Source organism: Cajanus cajan, chromosome 1, assembly GCF_000230855.2.
Source record: "Cajanus cajan strain Asha chromosome 1, NIPB_CcT2T_4, whole genome shotgun sequence".
NCBI lineage: Eukaryota > Viridiplantae > Streptophyta > Magnoliopsida > Fabales > Fabaceae > Cajanus > Cajanus cajan.
The window spans coordinates 80,713,327-80,734,100 of record NC_138517.1 but is presented as its reverse complement, the minus strand read 5'-3'; the positions used below and the strand labels follow the sequence as shown (position 1 = coordinate 80,734,100).

Sequence of the window (20,774 nt, the reverse complement as noted above, 5' to 3'; positions counted from 1 at the left end):
ATATATATATATATATATATATATATATATATATATATATATATATATATATATATACTTCAAAGATTAATAAAGCAAATTTTAAAACTAATTTTTTAAGTTATAATTTTTAAGAGTATTTCGAAAGTAATTTAGTTTGATTTTTATCTTAAAAGTCACTTGAATAAATAAGAAATCTGAGTGCGGTTCATTTCGATTTAATATAAATGAATTATGAAATTTGAATAAAATCAAACTAATTTTTTGTGGTTTGGTTTTTATGATTTTTAAAATTTGTTACTTAAAAATTAAAAATATGTAATATTGTATTAATTGTTTAAGATCATGCATAAAAAATAAAATATTTCGGTTTAGGGTTTAGGGTTTAGGGTTTTATGAGAAAAACTATATATATGAGAAAAATATTTAATATAATTACTAAAATTATGTTAAAGAAATGAGTTTACTAAAATAATAATATTATCTTAATTTAACATCAATTCTTATCTTATTATTTTAGTAAACTCATTTCTTTAACATAATTTTAGTAATTATATTAAATATTTTTCTCATATATATAGTTTATCTCTTAAAAGATATTATTTTCAAACATTATAAATAATTTATAATTTTTTATTTTAAAATCCAGTTTAGTAACTTACAATTTTATAAATACCTTGTATGTTATGTATCAATTTTATATACATGCACTATGTATTTGAAAGAAGAAAAAAAAGAATATGTTTACAAATAAATATAGTTTGATTTTAATTGAAGTAGTTTCATATTTTAATCCAAAAACTAGACCAAAACAAGTGGTTTTGGGAATTTAAAAAGTGAACTAAACTGCTAATTTGCATCTTTCCATCGATTTTTGATTTTTTGGATTGGTTTGCGATTTCTCGTTTGGGTTGGTTTGATTTTGAACACCTCTAATTACACTTTTATTAAGAAAACAATAATATCTTCAAATTAATAATTATGTAAAATTTAAAAGTATTGTTAAATGATAGATTGAGATTCATACCATTTAATAATAATTTATAGAATTTGATAAATTGATAACAAGACAGATCAAGGTGGAATTTGCTCACTCTGTCTGTGCCCTATAAAGGGTAGAGTGGGTTCAAGTTTTAAATTTAAAAAGATGAGATTATATTTTTAAAATTCATTCTCAACCACACTGAATTTTGTTTGATTCGAGTGAACTCACAAGGAATCTATCACATTTTTTTATAATTATAATTTATTTATACATTTTGAATAAATTAATTTTAAGTTGGTAATTTTATAATGTAAATAATAAATAAGAAATAATTTAAATATAGAAAGTTTAAGAATTAAATTATATTTTTAGTTAAACATATAATTTGAAGTTTGATACTTAATTAATGTTATAATCTAAATTATTTATTAATTAAAGTATTTTTTATTTTTAATATTTATAAAATTAAAATTTTAACTTATTATACTACTTTATTTATTCAAAGCATTCCATCTTTGGATTAACAAGCTATGGAGACTTTGGTGAAATTAGTTACAATGGAAGAAGTGAGAGTAACTGTCTTTCTATGGGACCATATAAGGTTCAGGTGCTGATGGTTTTCAGGTGGTCTTCTATAAAACCTTTTGAGAAATAACGAAACAGGATGTTTGGGAGTTGGTTGCTAATGTCAACTAATTTTTATGAGGGAGTTGCTGAGACTATCATCATTCCTATTTCAAAATTTAATAGTCCAACTACTGTTAAGGATTTTAAACCTATCAATTTATGTAACATTCTCTATAAAGTATTGTTGAAAGTTTTGGTTAATAGAATTCGGCCTCTTCTTGATAATATCATTAGCCTTCTTCAAAGTAACTTTATTCCAAGAAGAGGAACATGTATAATGTTCTCATTGCATTTGAACTTGTTCACCATATGCATAGGAAGAAAGGCAAATCTGGGTACCTTCTTTGTAATATTGATTTTCAAAAAGCATATGATTGTGTCAACTAGGATTTCTTAAAAGTTGTCTTGCAAGAGCTTGGCTTCCCTCCTTAAATCGATTATGTGCCATACATAATCGATTAAGGTGACATACTTTTGCTTCGAGGCGCATTCCTTCCTCGTCGCTGTTGTGGGGTTGTGGGGTTGTTAGGATAATTTTGTACTTCTCGTTTCATTTGTTTATTTATTTTTTAATTCTATAAAATCCAATCAGCTCAATCCCTTTCTTTAATTCTATTTTATTAGTTTAATTAATTAATTAATTTGTACTCTAATTTGATGTTACTTTAGCCATTGTCGGTTGTCATTGCCAACTTTTTTTTTAATAAATAAATGGCCACTGTTATAATGTCCCTTCCCATGAAGGGAACCTATTCAATATTTAATATAATACATTAGTGGGGTTTATATGTGGATAATATATAATGTGAGTCAAAGTTTTGTTTCTGCATGGATCTTATTTCTCTCGAGTTTGTCAAATGCCACATTAATTTGTTAATGAATAATGGTTATTTAATACTTTTTTTCATATATATATATATATATATATATATATATATATAAATAAGTGAGAAGATAGAAAATATTAATATTTAATTTATATATATATATATTTATGAATAATTTAAAAATAAAATAAATTAAAAATAAATATTCGTTGATTTTAAAGATCAATGTTTAGTTATATATTTTTTTAAAATTGATTTGGTTCTAATTATACCCTTAGTTTTTGTTATTATTATTTATTATTATAAATATTATTATTATTATCATTATTATTAATAATATTATTATTTATTATAATTAGTATCATTATTATTTATTATGATTCTTATTATTTTTTTAATATTTATTATTATTATTATCATTATTTATTATTTTTTAATAAATTATACCTATTAATATAATTTTATTGTAATTATTATTATTTACAATAAATAATATTCTACTCATTTTTAATCCAAAGGTAAAAATGTAAATTACATATTCATTTATTAAATTTTTAATTTTTATTTATCACATTAATCAATTTCTACACAAATTCTCATAAATTTTTCACTCACTTTCTAGTATCTTTTCCTTAATCCAAACAACCTCACTTTCCACTTTCTTTCTCTTCAAATCTTTCTTTTTCCACTCTCCCAGATCCAGCTTTCAATCCAAACACAACCTTAGAGTAGACTACACAACCAATGACCAATGGGTAGAAGAGACAATAATGATGATCATCTTCATACCGATAATGATGACGATCTTCACACAATTATGATGACGACGACCAAGAGTTAGAGTTTGAAGATGAAGAATCAGCAAAGGCAGAGAAATGGAAAGAACATTACTCATCAAGGCAAAGGATTCTCTTTGTTGGAGAGGGTGACTTTTCATTCTCTCTTTCTTTGGCAAAGGCTTTTGGTTCTGCCCACAACCTCGTTGCCACTTCTCTTGATTCCTACGGTCTGCCCCATCAAATCAAGTTTCCATTGTTCCCTCTCTTTTTCCGCATGGTCATGGAAAGATTCAAACTTGGACCCTTTTCATGGTCTTTTGTTTTGTTTTGGCAGATAACATTGGGAAGAAGTACAGTAATGGATTGAATAATGTGATGGAGCTTGAAGAAAGAGGTTGCCTTGTCCTTCACGGTGTTGATGCAATTTAAATGAGTCAGCATTTTTTTCTCAAGGCTTAGAGGTTCAATCGCATTGTCTATAACTTCACTCGTGTTGGCTTTCTATGCCCAGAGAACTATCTCCTTGATTGCACCTTCATGGTTTACACCTACTCAACCAAGTGAACCCTTAGATTTTCCTTTCAAAACAGTGAAGTTTTGGTTTTGGAACTGATGCTTGACCTTGATCGTCATGTAGTTGTGCTTAACTTTGATACATTTAAGATGACAAAGGAGAATTTAGTGATGCATGCTTCTTGTTTGGTACCGTGGCATGGACAATGTAATTATGTAAACATGCAAACGTTTTGTTCTGTTTTTTCTTTGAAGTAGAATTTGTTCTTCATCTATTTACTTATTTAGCCAGTGCATGGTTACTGCAGGTTGAAAAAAAGGTTGCTGAAGGGAATTTTAGCAAATGCCAAAGCTTAGATTCATGTAACACACAAAAAGGGTGATCCATACAACAAATGGGATCTGGTAAAGAAGGCAGAAAAGAGAGGGCTGGCCTTGCAACAAGTTGTTCCATTCTCCAAATATGACTATCCTGATTATGGCAACAAGAGAGCCAATGGAAAATTATCTGATGCATCTTTCCTTGTTGGAGAAGCTAGCACTTACAAGTTCAAGCTCCAAACATCTAACACCTATAATAACTGATAAGAATTCTTAGTGTTGGGTTTTATTTGGAAGACCAAAGCCATTCTAAAAACCCTTTCTTCCCCCAAAACTTTTATGAATCAAATACATGATGCCAATCTTGGATTTGCATCTTTCTGTGGGGGTGGCAATGTTTTGTAAATATGGATGATTGGATCTTAGTATGTTATTTTTCTAGTTATTTATTTTTTTTATTTTTTTATTTTAGTTCTTCATTGCAAACGTACTCAACTTCACTGTCAATGATTTGAATAGGCTGTAGTCTCTTTTATTTGACCCATGAACGCAGGCAAGAAAAAATATTGTTTTTTATTTCATTCCATCTATATCTAAACAATGAAATGAGAGTTTTATTACATTATATTCTATTCTAGTTTAATGTAATTCATTTTATTCAATCTGTCTTCGTCAATCTAAAGTGGACGGGAGTCTTGTTTAAATCTCTAAAATTTAATCCAATACTCCTCCTGTATTTTTTACAATGATCTGAGGGGGAAAAAAAAAAAAAAGCAGACCTTTTGCTTTTTTTGTTAAAAAAAATGACTTGTTTGGTGTTGGCCTAATATTAAATCGACTTCAAATAAAACAGATGAAATAGATCCTGCACCAGGGAAAGTATGTTGTGGAGATGGATGTTGCTCCTAAGTATCACAAATTGAAGCAGACCTCCTATAAGTTCTTCAGTCCTAAATACGTTTCTCTTCACCACGTAGATGCATAACTAATGTCATGCTAAATAATTACACAGGAATCCAAAAATTTGAATATGTGCATGCCTAGAAGTTTGAACTTTGAAGTATTATTGATATACAAAATGTAATCAAAGTTTTTCTTTGAATATGACTATTTCCCCAAGAAATTTCAATTAAAAAATCACTTGCAGATCCCTTCATGCATCGACCATCCAAGGAATTTTCAAAGAGCCATGCGTTACAGAATTGTTTCATAAGATGAATAAAAATTAGAAAGTGTTTATAGTGAAAAGTAAAAGCTTATCGATCCATAGATTGAATAAAAGTATCCTATAAACTTGACATATTTAAAATAAATGATAGATAGAAACTAAATTCCAACACGATATGAATTCAGTGCTTCTGCTAGAAATGCATTCAATTATGTTCCGAGTTAAAAAATCATATTCTGATTCATTGGCATCACCAGAACAAATATAAAATAAATATGTTTAATATTCAATACACAGTGATAGTGTTTATACTGTCTCTTATATGATACAATGACTTCATCGTATGTTGGGGTACCAACCATGAATCTTTTGAATATTTCTTAGGCTAGATAGTATATCAGCTATTCTAGTTCTAACAGTCTCAGAAGAGGGGACCATGAAAAACCCACTTATGAAACCTATATCACATTGAAAGAAAAAAAGTCCCATGTAAAATCATAACTAACACTAGAATCCACAACTGGTGTGTTGCATGTGATGTAGATGAATCTGCTCCATCATCTGTAACCCCTACAAGGAAAAGACAACGGCAACTGACGGATCTGGGAAAGTAACCATACCAAGCCCATAGTGCAGTCTGCAACACTACAAGCTAGTCTCATATGGTTTACTACATTGGTCAAATCACTTGAAGGGTTTGCCACACAGCATCTAGATGGAAGATACTCAACATTTCTAGCATTTTTCAACTCCTTGTTTCCAAGTAAAAGGTTTAATGAATACTTGGGAAGTTCTGAGGACTGATAGTCTGATAGGCATCTGCATTGCAAGGATCACTAGTTTTTTATAACCAACAAGATTTGCTTTGACTGAAGACTGTTGTATATTGAGTATTGCAGGCATGACCAAGTTCTCAATTTGACCATTATAACATGAAAGAAAGGGCTCATTTCCAACAGTGATATACCTGCAATATAAGTATAAAGACTAGAAAAAATCTATGTATTGGCATGGAGGCAATGGTCATAGAAAAGTTATAATAAACATACACTAACTTCCTTTTCCATATCTTTTTTCATACAAATCAGAGAACAGTTTCCACCAAGGAGCTTGAGCTTGAAATCTGCATCATCAAAACAATGAAGTAAATCATACATTTTCCTTTTTTCTTTCGTATGGTATGAAAAGCATGATATATCATAATTAAGATGATAAGTTGATAAACTTGTTTTGTTAGCTTTTGAAAATTGTGTCTGATTGAATGAGTGATTAGCCTGCATGACTCCCCTTATGCCAAGTAAAAAGGTTGCCAATTCTTTTTGACAAGCTTCTTAGATGGCATTCAGGGAGCCAGGCAAGCCCTTCATTTCATACAAATCAGAGTAGATGTAGCAGTTTCCACCAAGGAGCTTGAGCTGAATTGACAAGAATCTGCATCATAAAAAACCAAAAAGTTTAAGCATACAATTAAACACACCTACACCGGCTAAAAACTAGCCAAAACTGACACATTATCAAGCACTAGCAACATACACTCACTCGCATGTGTGTGTGTGATTAGATAAGCCATGGAAAAGGAATAGTACCATTTGACAGCAAAATCAAGAGCTACATACCTTCAATTATAGAGGGACAGATAGAGTAATAGGAGGCCAACACTAATCTACTTCTTTTGCTGACTACATAAATAATTGACTTTTCTCTAGTGACTCTAAAGAGCTTCATATGAGTCTCTTTAGTTTCTTGTGTTTTTTTTGCTTCTGGAGCCAATGAACAAGGGGTATTTAAAGAGACATAAGTGGGGAGAGACAGGAGAAAATCCATGAAAGAAGAGGGGCAATTGGCTTAGGCGGCAATCAAGCCTCGTTTGTAACAAAAAGTGCCATCAGATAAAGCCAAAGCTGCCTGGGTTTTACAGGCAGTCCTTTTTTGGATTTTTTCTCCCTTCATTTCAAATTACACCATCACATTTTTCATCCTTCCTAATTGTAACTTACATCTAAGATATGAGGTGTGCTTATCTGTCAAATCTCCTTTGTTCAAACTTCAATCTTCTTTTCTTACTGGCACTGCACAGCCTTTAATCTTTAATTAATTATCACAATCTCATTGATTATCACAATTGATTTATTTGAAAAATTATTAATTAGCATTAGCAGCGAAAGGTTCAAAAAAATTTCTTGTATTTTATATTCTTTCATGCGGACTTCATTAAAATGAAGTAGGTGATGCGTAGTCTCATTCAAAATCTTTGAAGAGGTTGGTGATTGACTCTTGCTTGTTCTTATCTACACGTTTTATTTACCAAGGGAAAAAACAACAAGAGGGTGAAGTATCTCCTCCAGACGAGGCCAAAACCAGTGAATAAGACAAGGCCAGAGTTGCAGTGAGTTTGATGCTGGGGTCCGTTTCTCCCATAAACCAAGCTGAATCAAATATGGACAAATGTGATCATGAAACTCATACTCCATCACCATCAAACAGTACTTAGTATAATACAAAATTTGTGCTGGATTAAACTAGTTCTAGCCGTTGTAACCATGTTTCATCCTTTAACTATAGTAACAATTTAATAATCAACAGAAAAGAACTGTACTAACATGAGACAAAAGGCTTTGTTTTACTTCTTGGTAGGGATTATAAGTGGAAATCAACTCTCAGCTTACAAGCTAGTTTTTGTAGGGTTGAGTTAGAGTTAAATCTGCTATTCTAAGATAACCTTCATCTTACAAACTGGTTTTGTAGGGTTGAGTTAGGCTCAAATCTACTATTTTAAGAGGGATGAACATTGTTCAACCGAGTCAGATCCAAGGCGAATGTGGTCGGTCTTGACTTTAAACTTAGACTTTGTGTATAATTTAGGATGGGATCAAATTATGTTTTGGGTTATCCAATTCGATTTAAATATAAGTTTTTTTTTTTATGAATTATTCAATAAAAATCATTTAATTATTAATTATTTTATAACATGATATTATTATTTATAATATAAAATATATATAATAAAAAAATTCTAATATTATATATATATAGTAAAATACACCTTCCTACTCCTATATCTCTGTTTTTAATTACTCTTTGAAAGCAAAATAAAATATACCTTAAATTAAATTTTAAACTTTTTTATTATACAATTTAACTATATATAGTATTAAAATTAATATGGTGTAGCAAGGCAATTAACTAATTTTAGAGTTTTGGTTGGATTTTAAAAAATAGTCAAATTAAAAATTCAGGTTGGTTATGGACAAAAATAAGTCTAATCCAACCCGATTCATATTCACCCTTATTTCTTGTTTTAACCAAACTATTATTCTTCATAATAATATATTAAAAAAATTCATAATTTTTTCCTTTTCATATTCTCATACAAATTTTGTAGAAGTAGGATATAAAAGTAGGGGAAAAAAAAGAAAAATAAAAAGAAACATGAGAATGTTATTAATGAAATAGAAAATGTTTTAATATTATAAGAGTAAGTAATAAAAAAATAGTTAACATTTAAATAATATCAATAATTAAATACTTTTTTTACACCAGTCGTTAATTAAATACTTAAAATCATCTGTATGAAATAATATTATCAAAATTATAATATTTAATTTATACCATTTCTTCTTATATAATATAATAAATCTTATATTTTATCCTTAAATGACTTTGATTTTTTTTATATCAATTAACTAAATTAAAATAGATAGTGATAATGTTATATACATTTAAATTATATATGATGAATCAATAAATAATTACATTTTGAATCAATAATAATTTATATATTTATATATATTGTGTAAATGATGAAATAAATCATACAAACATTAAAAAATAATGATAAACATGATTTACATGAATAGAAAAATAATTATCGTAACCTATAAAATATGGAACTTAATTATCGCGTAAATGTTATGCAATTATAAAATATAAAAATTAGTTACTCAAATTAATATTGCATTTAATCTTCGTAATTATAATATTATTAATTCAGTTTTTAATTGTTAAATGACTATAATTTGGTAATAACAGAAAAAAAAATTCTATTTTATTACAAAAAACTCATATTAGTGTAAATTCAATCTAAATTTTTAAATGTTAAGGTTAATTCAACTTTATTTATTTATTTGTTAAAGGAGGGGTTTAGAAAACAGAATTAGGGGGAATAGACAAGACCTTTATAGTGAATTAGTGATGTCTAATAAAGGCTCTGCAGTTCCTAGGAATTAACAGACCATCAAGTCTGTTGCCTGCTTCTTCTCACGGGCCACATGCTTCATATAAGCATGTTGAATCATTTTAAGATATGTTAAAACGTTTTTTTTTAAGTATATTCCTTTTGAATTTCAAATGATTCGTGTCATTATTATAGTTTAATTATAGGAGATATATAATGCATAATTATATAACAATCTATTATCGTCTTTATACTTAACGAAATCATGACTCTTATCTAAAAATCACATACTTATAGATTCTCAAAAACATGTAATAAAAAAATATATATATATATATATATATATATTGTAATTCAAAACAATATTTTATATATTTTAGGTGTCAATCAAGCAACTACAACAAAACAAACAAATGTAGTTAAAAGTTATAATACCAACAACATGACTCATTAAAGTTTTCGTCTGTCTTTAACTAACTTTGCCTTACTCTCATATAAATATTATCATTGTAATTCAACTACTTGAAAACATGCAAAAATAAACTAGATTTTAAAAGAATCAACATAAAAACAAATATAGATGAAATGTACTATACTACCAACCACAAAATGTAAATCACCCAACATGCACCCCATAGTTGACATCATACAACACTCAACATGGCATCAATAAATTTGAAAGACAAACAACTCTAGCAATTCAAACTTACACTACAATCATGTCATTCAACAATATAATCATCAAAGCATATGAATAATAAATACACAACACTACATCATATGCATACATCTCAACTAATATGTCGTCACATTTTCATATACAAAGATCTCATACAACATCTAATCAATCTAAATAGTTTGACCTTATTGAACCAATATATGATCATTTTCACACCTTACACGCTTGTTAGATTGACAATTAAATTGGGATGTCAATCCCTACACATGATTTTTCGAATGTCATCATTTAAATTATCAAAGTTTATTACTACTATCAGGTATAACATAGCTTGAATATGAGCTTACCTTAACATTGGATGTATTAACCAAGTCCCCTATAAATTACAACCCAGCTAACTATTCTCGTGATATCACACACCTCTCTAGTAATTAGTTTAGGATTGTAGTTCTCGACTTCATACCTTATTCTAATATTGACTAAGGATCTAAAGGAGACCCAGTAATCTACTCCAAGAGTTTAACACCTACTCAAAAAGGACTTTTCAATAACTAGCCTCCCAGAGTGCACACCAATATCCTCACAATCGATATTCAAATTTCACAAACAACATCTCCTCTGATCTTAAGTCATTCAACATACCTAAATGCCTATAACACTCCCAACATCGACACCTAAACAAGTCAACAAATCATGCATAAATGTCTATAACTTTCTCAACATCACACCTCAACAACATACATCTATATGCATTGCCTCAGGGCAATAAATACAAAATTATCGACATAAATCAATTTATGGCATACCAATGCATCTCAACAATCCAACCATACAATCATTTATATATGCATCCCTTATCAACATAAATAGAATAATTATCATCAATCAACATACAAAATGCAATAGATTCACCTAACATATTCATGTTCACCATTTAATTCATCAAGCAACAAGATATCATCAAGTAACTCGCACCCAATGCTACACACCTTATGCTCAACACCATTGAGGTAGAGAGCTCTCTATTTTACTCATGTCCAACACTATACAACCCACGCTCGACATGGATTAGGTGGAGACCCTTTGGACCCTCACACCTAGCATGGCAAGGTCCCACACCCATCCCCAAATCAATATGAGATGATTTTTTCTCCTCAAGCATGACAACACTCCTTTGGTGCCCAACACCAATCTAGACAAAGTCAATTCTCTCATCTCACGTCCAATGCTACCAATCATGCATTTGACGTGAGTAAGATAGAAACTCTTGATTTAAGTCACGCCCGATGCTATGAAGTTACATCTAACACGATAGCGAATTTTGCACCAAACATATCTTGAATTTGGCTCAAGCCACTTGAAAATCAGAAAATCTCAAACATATAAAGTACTAAACAACATATATAGTTGAGAAGGAAGAAAACATAGATAGACAATATCTAGTTAATTTAAGTGTAAATAGAATCTTTAAGTCAACTATGTGTGTTTAGTTAATTTAGTAAAAACATATAATAAGAAATAAAATTCTTAAAACATTAACTCATAAATAAATAAATAATTTGATGCAAAATTATATATATTTGTGGCTTAATAGTTGATGTGGCGGAGTATAATTTTCTTTCTCCGCATAAAGCTGACATGGCAAATATGAAAATGTTGACATGACAATTGAGAACATATTATTAACGGGGAGTTGCTACGGTACCTTCAAAAATTGAGAGATTTCAATACATTTTTTTATGTAAACTTATAAAAATTAAAAAAAAAATTAATTTAATTATAAAATGAATAATCCAAATTATATTTATAAAATGAAAAATAAGATAAAATTATAGAGATTAAAATTATAAGATTTCAATAATGTTATAAAATATTAAAAAAATTTAATAAATAGTAAAAATAAAAAATTATTAAAATTACAATATAAAAATTCAAAAATTTAAGACAAAAGACAAAAATATATTTAAAAAATTACTAAAATTAAAATATAGAAAATTAAAAATTTTAAGTGAAAAGACAAAAAATATACTTAAAAAATTATTAAAATTAAACTATTTAAATATATAATAATATTATTACAAATAAAATTAGAATATATAAAATAAAAATAAAATGAATAAATAATTTAAAAATTTAAAGAATAAAATATCATAAATATTATTTAAATAAATTATTAAAAATATAAAATATAAAATAAAATTATAATTACAACTGTACCAGTACCCTCCCAAATAATATAAGTACCGTAGAATTTCTATTAATTTTAATCATTAGTCATGTACCTTACTTTTGAGCTGAATGTCAATGGATAACATGTACATCCATAGGGTCCAAGAGCATCTCATGATAAAACTTATTTTTATTCTTAATTTCTTTTATCTCTCTTAATGCCACTTAGAATTTAAGAATTTCATTTATTTTTGTTCAATAAAAGAGTTTAACTTGAGTTTTTATTTACTTTATATATATATATGTAGGTTTTACAATAAATCTCACATATTTTTGTTTTTATTTAAAACAGTTAAGTGACAATAATAATGTTTTTTTATTGACAAGAATCGGTTCTTACACCAATATCACCTATGTCAGCAAGTTTTAGCTGTAAAATTTACAAAAATCAATTCCTATATCTACAAACACAATTAAAAAGAGTATCGTTAGAGATGACCCATGAAAGTTGTAATATGTTCCTTGTTGAAAACCAGAGAACATGGGTTGTGATTCTCTATCACTGGAGTTGGTAATCTTTTGGAGCCTATCTTGCCAAGGTGGCCCTAGAATGTGGAGGGGCAAATTACTTAGGATTATCATTAATTTAAACAAGGGTTCTCTCCTTTGTTTTGTAATAAATTCTTTTGTTTATCCAAAACACAAAATAAATCATTTATACTTTATATGAAATGAGTTTCAGACTTCAGTAGCTATATATTGGTGATCACTAGTGAGATTTCATAATAAATTGATGGAGAATAGTGTTATTGCAATTTTGTCTTCAACTATTGCGTATTATGTTTCAAATAATGCTTTGTATCTGATTACTTAAGGTATTTGATATTTTAATTTATACGATGCTGTATTATTGAAAGCTTAATGTGCAAAATAATGAAGGTGGTGTTAGCCTTAATAACTATTTAAGAGTCTGTTTAGATATTAATGAAAATCACTTTTAAAAGTTTTAATTATAATTAAAAATAAAAAAAAAATAATTTTTAATAAAAAAATTTAGAAACGTTTTTATTAACTTATATTTAAATGATAAGACAAAAGTCTCCACTCCCGAAAGGAAAAGAATTGAAAATAAATGAAACAAGAAAACTAAGGGATTACTTTTGTTCTTGATCACTGATAGGTTCTTCAACTCCCTTGGCAGCATCAGAACATTAGCCAGTTTCTTATGGCCTTCTAGTATGGAACGCTTTTTATTTAAGATTCTTAGTAATATCATGATTCTTTAGATATGATGCCTGCCACAAAGAATTCATTGCATTCATTATGATTTTCAACTGGGGAAATTCTATAATTTTGTATGAATTGATAGTTGGTATACACCTGCATGAATACAAATATTCTATAAAAAAATAAAATAAAATAAAACTAGAATATATACTAAATAGGAAAGAGACAAAAATATAAATCATTTGATTTTCTTCTTTAATTTTAACAAAAATTGATATAAACATATAAAATATTATAAAATTATACTTCAATGGTTAAATCGATAAAATTTACATCTAATATATATTTTTAAATAATATAATAATTGATAAACCCTATTAAATATGTAAATATTATGCAGATGTTTAATTTGGTTATATAAATTTTATGCTTGCTTATTTAAATCTAACACAAGTGTGTCAGTTGCAAATTTGTTTCAAGAAATTCCAAAGATGTCCTCTTAATCCTGGGATTACTAATGTTAGCTATATTTAACTTCTGTGGTAAAATTTCTAAAGGTGGCGTTTACTATAGCAAAAGCAAAACAAATTAATTGGTGTCTGAATGTCTAAATTACTCGCGTCTTTTAAAAGAAAAATATGTAATTTGTTTTATATATATTACAATAATAAACTTATTTATACTTAATAATTAATATTTTAAATCAAACATATAAAATACTTTTATAAATATCTGTTAATTTGAATTAATAAAATATAATATTAAATAATTTTTAAATTTTTTAAAACTTTGTAAATTTGATTTATGTATTTAAAATTTTTAATTTAATTGTTGGATCTTGATTTTAAATATGAGTTATTAAGTAGAGTAAGTTTAAGCAGACTTGCTCCTCTTTATATAGAAGGGATCAAATTATTTTAAGAATAACTCTTGGTAAAGTTATTTTATTCAATAATTCACAATGTATATTAAATTTCAATAATTTAACGTTAAATTAAAATTTTTAATGCATATAGAGACGAATCTACTAATGTTATAGTGGAGGCAAGTACCCATACAACCATTTAATACACACATATTAATTTTATCCAAAAAAAAAATTTGAAAAATAAAATTATATTCTAATAAAATAAATATATGTGTTTAAATTATCGTATGTATAAAATATAAATTTAGAGGAGATATTCATTTATTTGATGTTTGTTAAACTTTTAACAGAAATTAATTCTCATATATGATAAAGAATACTTCTTAATAATGAATTAATTTTTTTAGAAAGTTTAATTATAATATATAAATATATAAGAGGTTATAATTACACTGGTATAATTTTTACTAAGTATTACACCACTCAATAACTTTATATTAAATGTGAATTTTGTAAATCCAACCGTTAGATTAAAAATATTATATTTTATAATTTTGCAAATTTTGTTTTCTTTTTGGTATTTCACAAAAAAAAAGGTTGGTGTAAAAAAAACATGACATAAAAAAGTGATTTTTCAAATTACTACAAAATTAAAAATAAATTATAAATAGTGTATAAAATGAAAATTTTATCCAATTATAAATTATCATGTATGAAAAAGTTATAAAATATAAGTTTTTATCTAATTCATTCTTACCAAATCAATTTATAAAATATTTATTATTTTTCATTATATATATTATTATAGTGACCTTATTTCACACACACCTTTATTAAAGATCAAACATTTATAAATTATCTAATAACGAGTGATATGTAAGTCAACAACAATTAATAATTTTTAAAATATAAATTATGATTTACTTTAATATATATTAAAAATTATTCCTCACTTATATATATTATATCTTATTTCTACTAAAAGTGGAAACTCTTAAAAATAAATGAACTTAAAAATAATTAGAATTAGAATTCGTAATTTTTTTGGTAATTGATTTTACACACATAAAAATTAAACTATTATTATTTTTTAATTATATATATAGAGAGAGAGAGGAGAGAGAGAGGCTTTAGGAATGTGAGGATTATCATAAAAAGTGAACGTAAATCATTGGTGAATGGGGTTGGCAGTGGAAGTCCTATAGAGTAGACCACACCACCAATCTGAGTCAATATTCATCAAAATGGGTACAAGAGATGATCATGATGATGATATTGACACTGATGATGATTATGACGATGACCAAGAGTTAGAGTTTGAAGATGAAGAATCAGCAAAGACAGAGAAATGGAAAGAACATTACTCATCAAGGCAAAGGATTCTCTTTGTTGGAGAGGGTGACTTTTCATTCTCTCTTTCTTTGGCAAAGGCTTTTGGTTCTGCCCACAACCTCGTTGCCACTTCTCTTGACTCCTACGGTCTGCCCCATCCAATCAAGTTTCCATTCTTCCCTCTCTTGTTCAGCATGGTCATGGAAAGATTCAAACTTGGACCCTTTTCATGGTCTTTTGTTTTGTTTTGGCAGATAACATTGGGAAGAAGTACAGTAATGGATTGAATAATGTGATGGAACTTGAAGAAAGAGGCTGCCTTGTCCTTCACGGTGTTGATGCAAAGGAAATGAGTCAGCATTTTTTTCTCAAGACTCAGAGGTTCGATCGTATTGTCTATAACTTCCCTCATGTTGGTTTTCTATACCCGGAGAATAGCCACTGCCAGATCCAGTTATGTTTCCCTCCCGAATTCCCTTTTTTTTTTTATTAATCTCTTATTTGGTTGCCTTTTCTTTTCCTTTTATAATTGATCTTGCTTTACTTTTTTCTTTTTTACTTATTATACTTTGTTAGTGATCATTCCTTCTACTTGAAGGCTTGAATGAGGTCAAATAATTGGGTTTGTTCATCAATAATTTAATTCTGACTGTAAGCAGCATAGTTTTTCTTTTGTCATCATGGTATTAAATTACTGCTAAAAGACACAAAAGTTTACCAGAGTCAACTAGTTCTAATTGCGAGCAACTTCTAGCTCTAGAGTTGTTTTGGAAGTTGCCTCTGAGTCAGGCTAGTAGTCACAGTTATCCCCAAGATTACACTTGAAAGAAAAAGATAATCTGTATTTTTAACTGATGCTTAAAAGTAGAATACCAAGTCCCTTCTTATATAAGGGTTAAGAAGTGAATCAGAGAGTTAGTTCTTTACTTCCGTAAATATTGGAAGTTACATTTATTTTACAATTATTAACATATACCCTATTTCAAAGTCTTCTTACCTAGGAATTAAGAACTCATCCAACAGTTACACTTTTATTGCACTCTGTAATTTGAATATCTAAATCTTATATACTTCTAAATTAAGGCAAATGTGTATAGCAACACAAACTTTGGACAAGGCTCCTCTAAAGTAAGCAAGTAAGGAGGATATCCACTCTTAAACTTTCCGTAAGTTAAGATGACAAAATTTAGTAGGCAGAAAGTGGGAAGGTGGATAACTTGAAATAAAAGGTAATTTGCACTTGTTTCAACAAAATATATATGATGAAAAATAATTAATTTTCACTTTGAACAGTAGCTTTTGTTGAAATTCATGTTCACTTTATCTATTGTACCTGTATAGACGGCGGCTACTCAACCAACTGAACCTTGGATTTCCCTTTCAACAATGAATTTTTGGATTTTGGAACTGATATTTAACCTTGATCATCATGTAGTTGTGTTTAATTTTGATACATTTAAGATGACGAATGAGAATTTAGTGATGCATGCATTCTTGTATATTGAGCCAGTGTGTGGTTACTGCAGATTGAACAAAAGGTTGCTGAAGGGTTTTTTAGCAAATGCCAAAGCTCTAGTAAAGAAAGGTGGGGAGATTCATGTAACACACAAAGAGGGTGATCCATACAACAAATGGGATCTGGTAAAGAAGGCAGAAAAGATAGGACTGGCCTTGCAACAAGTTGTGCCATTCTTCAAAGATAACTATCCTGGTTATGACAACAAGAGAGCCCATGGAAAATTATCTGATGCATCTTTCCTTGTTGGAGAAGCTAGTACTTACAAGTTCAAGCTCCAAACATCTAACATCTGTAATAACTGATAGGAATTCTAAGTGTTGAGTTTGTTTGGAAGATAAAAAAACTTTAATGTATCTAAACAAGGCAACACGATGCCAATATTGGATTTGCATCTTTATGTGGGGATGGCAATGTTCTGTAAATGTGGATGGTTGGAGCCTAGTCTGTTATTTTTCTAGGGTTTGTTTTGCTTTAGTTCTTTGTTGCAAACTTGTGCTCAACTTCACTGACAATGGTCTTGATTAGGCTGTAGCATTTATTTAATTCATGAATGCTGGTAGGAAAATAACATTTATGTTTGGATTAGTGAAAGAGGGTGGAATGGAGGGGAAATGGAATTTAGTGGTATTGTGTTCCATTGTTTGGATTGAAAAAAATGAGGATGAAATCTAATGGAAACTAGTAGAATCTATTTATTGTTTCTGACAACGGAATGAAAAAGTTTTATTATATTACCTTCCATTCTATCTCTCTTCATCAATCTAAAATGGACGGGGAGTCTTATTAAATCTAAAATTTAATCCAATACTCTTGTTAAAGAAGAAATATAAAGAAATTTGGAGATGGTGATTTTTTTAGAATGATTTGAGAGGAGAATAAAAAAAAACCTAAGCATGAATTTTTTATTTTTATTTTTGCTTATAAGTTTTTGTGAGGAGATTAATTGTGTATTTGTTTATATGTCTTTATCCATGTTTTTCTATATTTTCACGTCAAAAAAGAAAGATTTGATGGAGAATCAAACTGGAGTAGCTTACGCAAATACAAACACGCCCTAATTCATTTTCCGCATAACTGCATTTCATTTCAAATTGAAGCTATTGCTGGTTACTCCAAGATCTTAACTTTTAAACCAGACATAGGGATTTTTAAATTCCATCTTAAGTTTATCTTTCAACAATATGCTCATATTGAAATTTATTTACTTACTTAAAATGGTTGGCAAATTTTGCTACTTTGCATGAAGAATGGCAAGGCCAGTTGAAAATAATAGGGCTACTGCTTAAGACAATGAAAGGTCGCCATTGGTTACTTATCTCGGATAATGAATAAGGATCATGTGTTGTGCCCCACAAAGCCCAATCTAAAATATTAAGGTCGGTGTGAGACAGAGAGTTGAGTTACAAGTTCATTAGCTGTCATGTCAGAGAGGTTGTGTCTGTGTTGTTCATATCAAAGTTATCCTTTTGCTGATAACACAATTTTCACCATCATACCGCTTGGTCTCTTTTGAAACGGTTCGATGGAGGAGGAAAATCATAGAAATAGTTGAGAATGAAATGTATTTGATTTTATAAGGACATCATTGTATGTAATACTATATATCAAGTCAATTTAGATAATTTTTTTGAGTCTAACAGCTATGCATCGACTATGTCCTCATTCCGACCTCAAATTTATTGATTTCATTAGAATTATTGTCATTAGACCATAGTTTTGTTTTTTTTAAAAAACAACTTAGTGGATTAAAAAAAGATAATGTTTATAAACTAATATTGATCTTGACTCTGTAGGGATATTAGACATTTTAACCTATCAAAATAGTAATTTGCAACTAAATAACAATGTAAAATTATTTTGTATTGTAATGAATAGCTTATTTTTTCAGACTTCTCTATCACTATAAAAGAAAAAGAAATAAAAAGAATTAACTAGGTAAAATGAATCATATTATACACAAAAACATACAGCTTATAGAGTGTGAGATGAGAGAACATAAGAATTGAAATGTATTGTAAGTTGATATTAATTTATGAGATTTTTCCTTCATTTTAATTCTTTTATGAAGAAGCTTATCTAAATATATTCATATATTGATTGTAAAATATACAAGCTTTTAGCTTATGCAAAAACAGGGGGCCAGCGCCAATAGAAATGCTTGATAATGGAAGAAAGAAAGGATTGTAACACTATATTAGCCATGTCTATAGTATACACTGAATAAGCCATGCAAATACAAAGTCTGAATCAGCATTGAAGGTTTTTGAGCTAGCAAGTTGTATTGAAATACGGGGATAGTCAAACTTGGCAAGCATAAGAGATGGGGACTAGTGTATGTAACAGACAAATAGTGCCCACATCCAAGTAAGAAACATGCATCACTAGTTAAATATCAAGAGACAAGTTGTAGAATCCTATCCGTTTTGCTTAAGTACTGTCCAAAAGTGAACTTGCTATAAATAGGTAACCATAGATTGTGGAATATATAGGCAAGGTAGAAAAAGAAAAAAATAAAACTCAAAAGATGGTGAGAAAAGCAGATTTGATCATTGCTGTTTCATGGCTCTTACTTGTGGCATTCATAGTCGTTTCTGCTTATCCAGACAACACAAAGGTTCACCCCACAACTTCTAAGCATATGGTTTATTATCCTCAAGGTAGAGTCAATATGTACTTATGCTTTAGCTCTCATTCTTATAACCAATATTATAGTACCATCCAAGATTCAAATAAGCTAGAAGTAACTGTAATGACATTTTCCTGTGAAGGTTGTAGGTGCTGCTGGTTCATATGGAAGCCAATGATACAATGTGGGAAAGTATGTTGTGGAGATGGATGTTGCTCTTAAGTATCCTATAAGTTCTACAGTCCTATATATGTTTCTCTTCACCACCCAGATGCATAATAATGTAATGCTAAACAATTATCCAGGAACCCAAAAAATTAAATTGTGCCATGTCTAGAAGTTTGAAGTGTTATTGATATATAAGTTAATGTAATCAAAGTTTTTCTATGAATATGACTATATCCCCTAGAAATTTCAATTCAAAAATCACTTGCAGATCCCTCCATTCCATCAATCATCCAAGGAATTTTCTAATGTTCTTATGATCCCTTCCTATGCGTTATAGAATTGTTTCATGCAACAATATTGACTCTAGTACACTACTTTTAAACTGCAATAAGATGAATAAAAGTTAGAAATTGCGTATAGTGAAAAAGTAGTTCATCCATCCCTATATGAAATGAAAGTATCCTCTAAACTAAACAATATTTAAAAAATTTTAAATATATTTTTAATTCTTTAAATTTAAAATAAATTTATTTTTAAGTTCTCAAATTTAAAATTAATATTTTTTATTCCTGTAAATTCAAAAATTCTTGTTTTATCCCTTATACTCAAATTTTATCAAACAATTTATCAAATACTGTTAGATAAAATCTATCTACTAATGCCCTATTAACAAAAATATCACATTTAATCCAAGTAATATTACATAACTATTTTAATTTATTACTTTTAGATGTTATTGATAACCTGAAAAATTAAAACAAAATTTTTAAAAAGTATGAAAATTAAAAACAATATTTTTAAATGAGACATAAA

The 20,774-nt window shown here is 28.3% G+C and overlaps 1 protein-coding gene and 2 long non-coding RNA genes across 4 annotated transcripts; all 3 read left to right on the top strand.

Moving 5' to 3' along the window:
- The first annotated feature begins 2,668 nt into the window (after positions 1 to 2,668).
- LOC109803851 (uncharacterized) lies at positions 2,669 to 4,630 on the top strand. The gene is made up of 3 exons (XR_014429844.1): positions 2,669 to 3,424; positions 3,532 to 3,918; positions 4,019 to 4,630. It is a non-coding gene; the product is annotated as an uncharacterized LOC109803851 (long non-coding RNA).
- A 10,817-nt stretch (positions 4,631 to 15,447) lies between these two features.
- Positions 15,448 to 17,901, top strand: LOC109803962 (uncharacterized protein At4g26485). Of its 2 annotated transcripts, none has more exons than XM_020365678.3 (3): positions 15,448 to 15,795; positions 15,903 to 16,029; positions 17,175 to 17,901. In XM_020365678.3, exons 1-3 carry the CDS (start codon positions 15,561 to 15,563, stop codon positions 17,467 to 17,469), a joined length of 657 nt encoding a protein of 218 aa, XP_020221267.1. In that variant the 5' UTR covers positions 15,448 to 15,560; the 3' UTR covers positions 17,470 to 17,901. The 2 variants fall into 2 exon arrangements, with proteins under 2 accessions (XP_020221267.1, XP_020221266.1); XM_020365677.3 differs by having other exon boundaries at positions 15,451 to 15,795; positions 15,903 to 16,101.
- Positions 17,902 to 18,067: 166 nt separating this feature from the next.
- LOC114916161 (uncharacterized) lies at positions 18,068 to 20,184 on the top strand. The gene is made up of 2 exons (XR_003804500.2): positions 18,068 to 19,824; positions 19,936 to 20,184. It is a non-coding gene; the product is annotated as an uncharacterized LOC114916161 (long non-coding RNA).
- Positions 20,185 to 20,774: the final 590 nt, after the last annotated feature.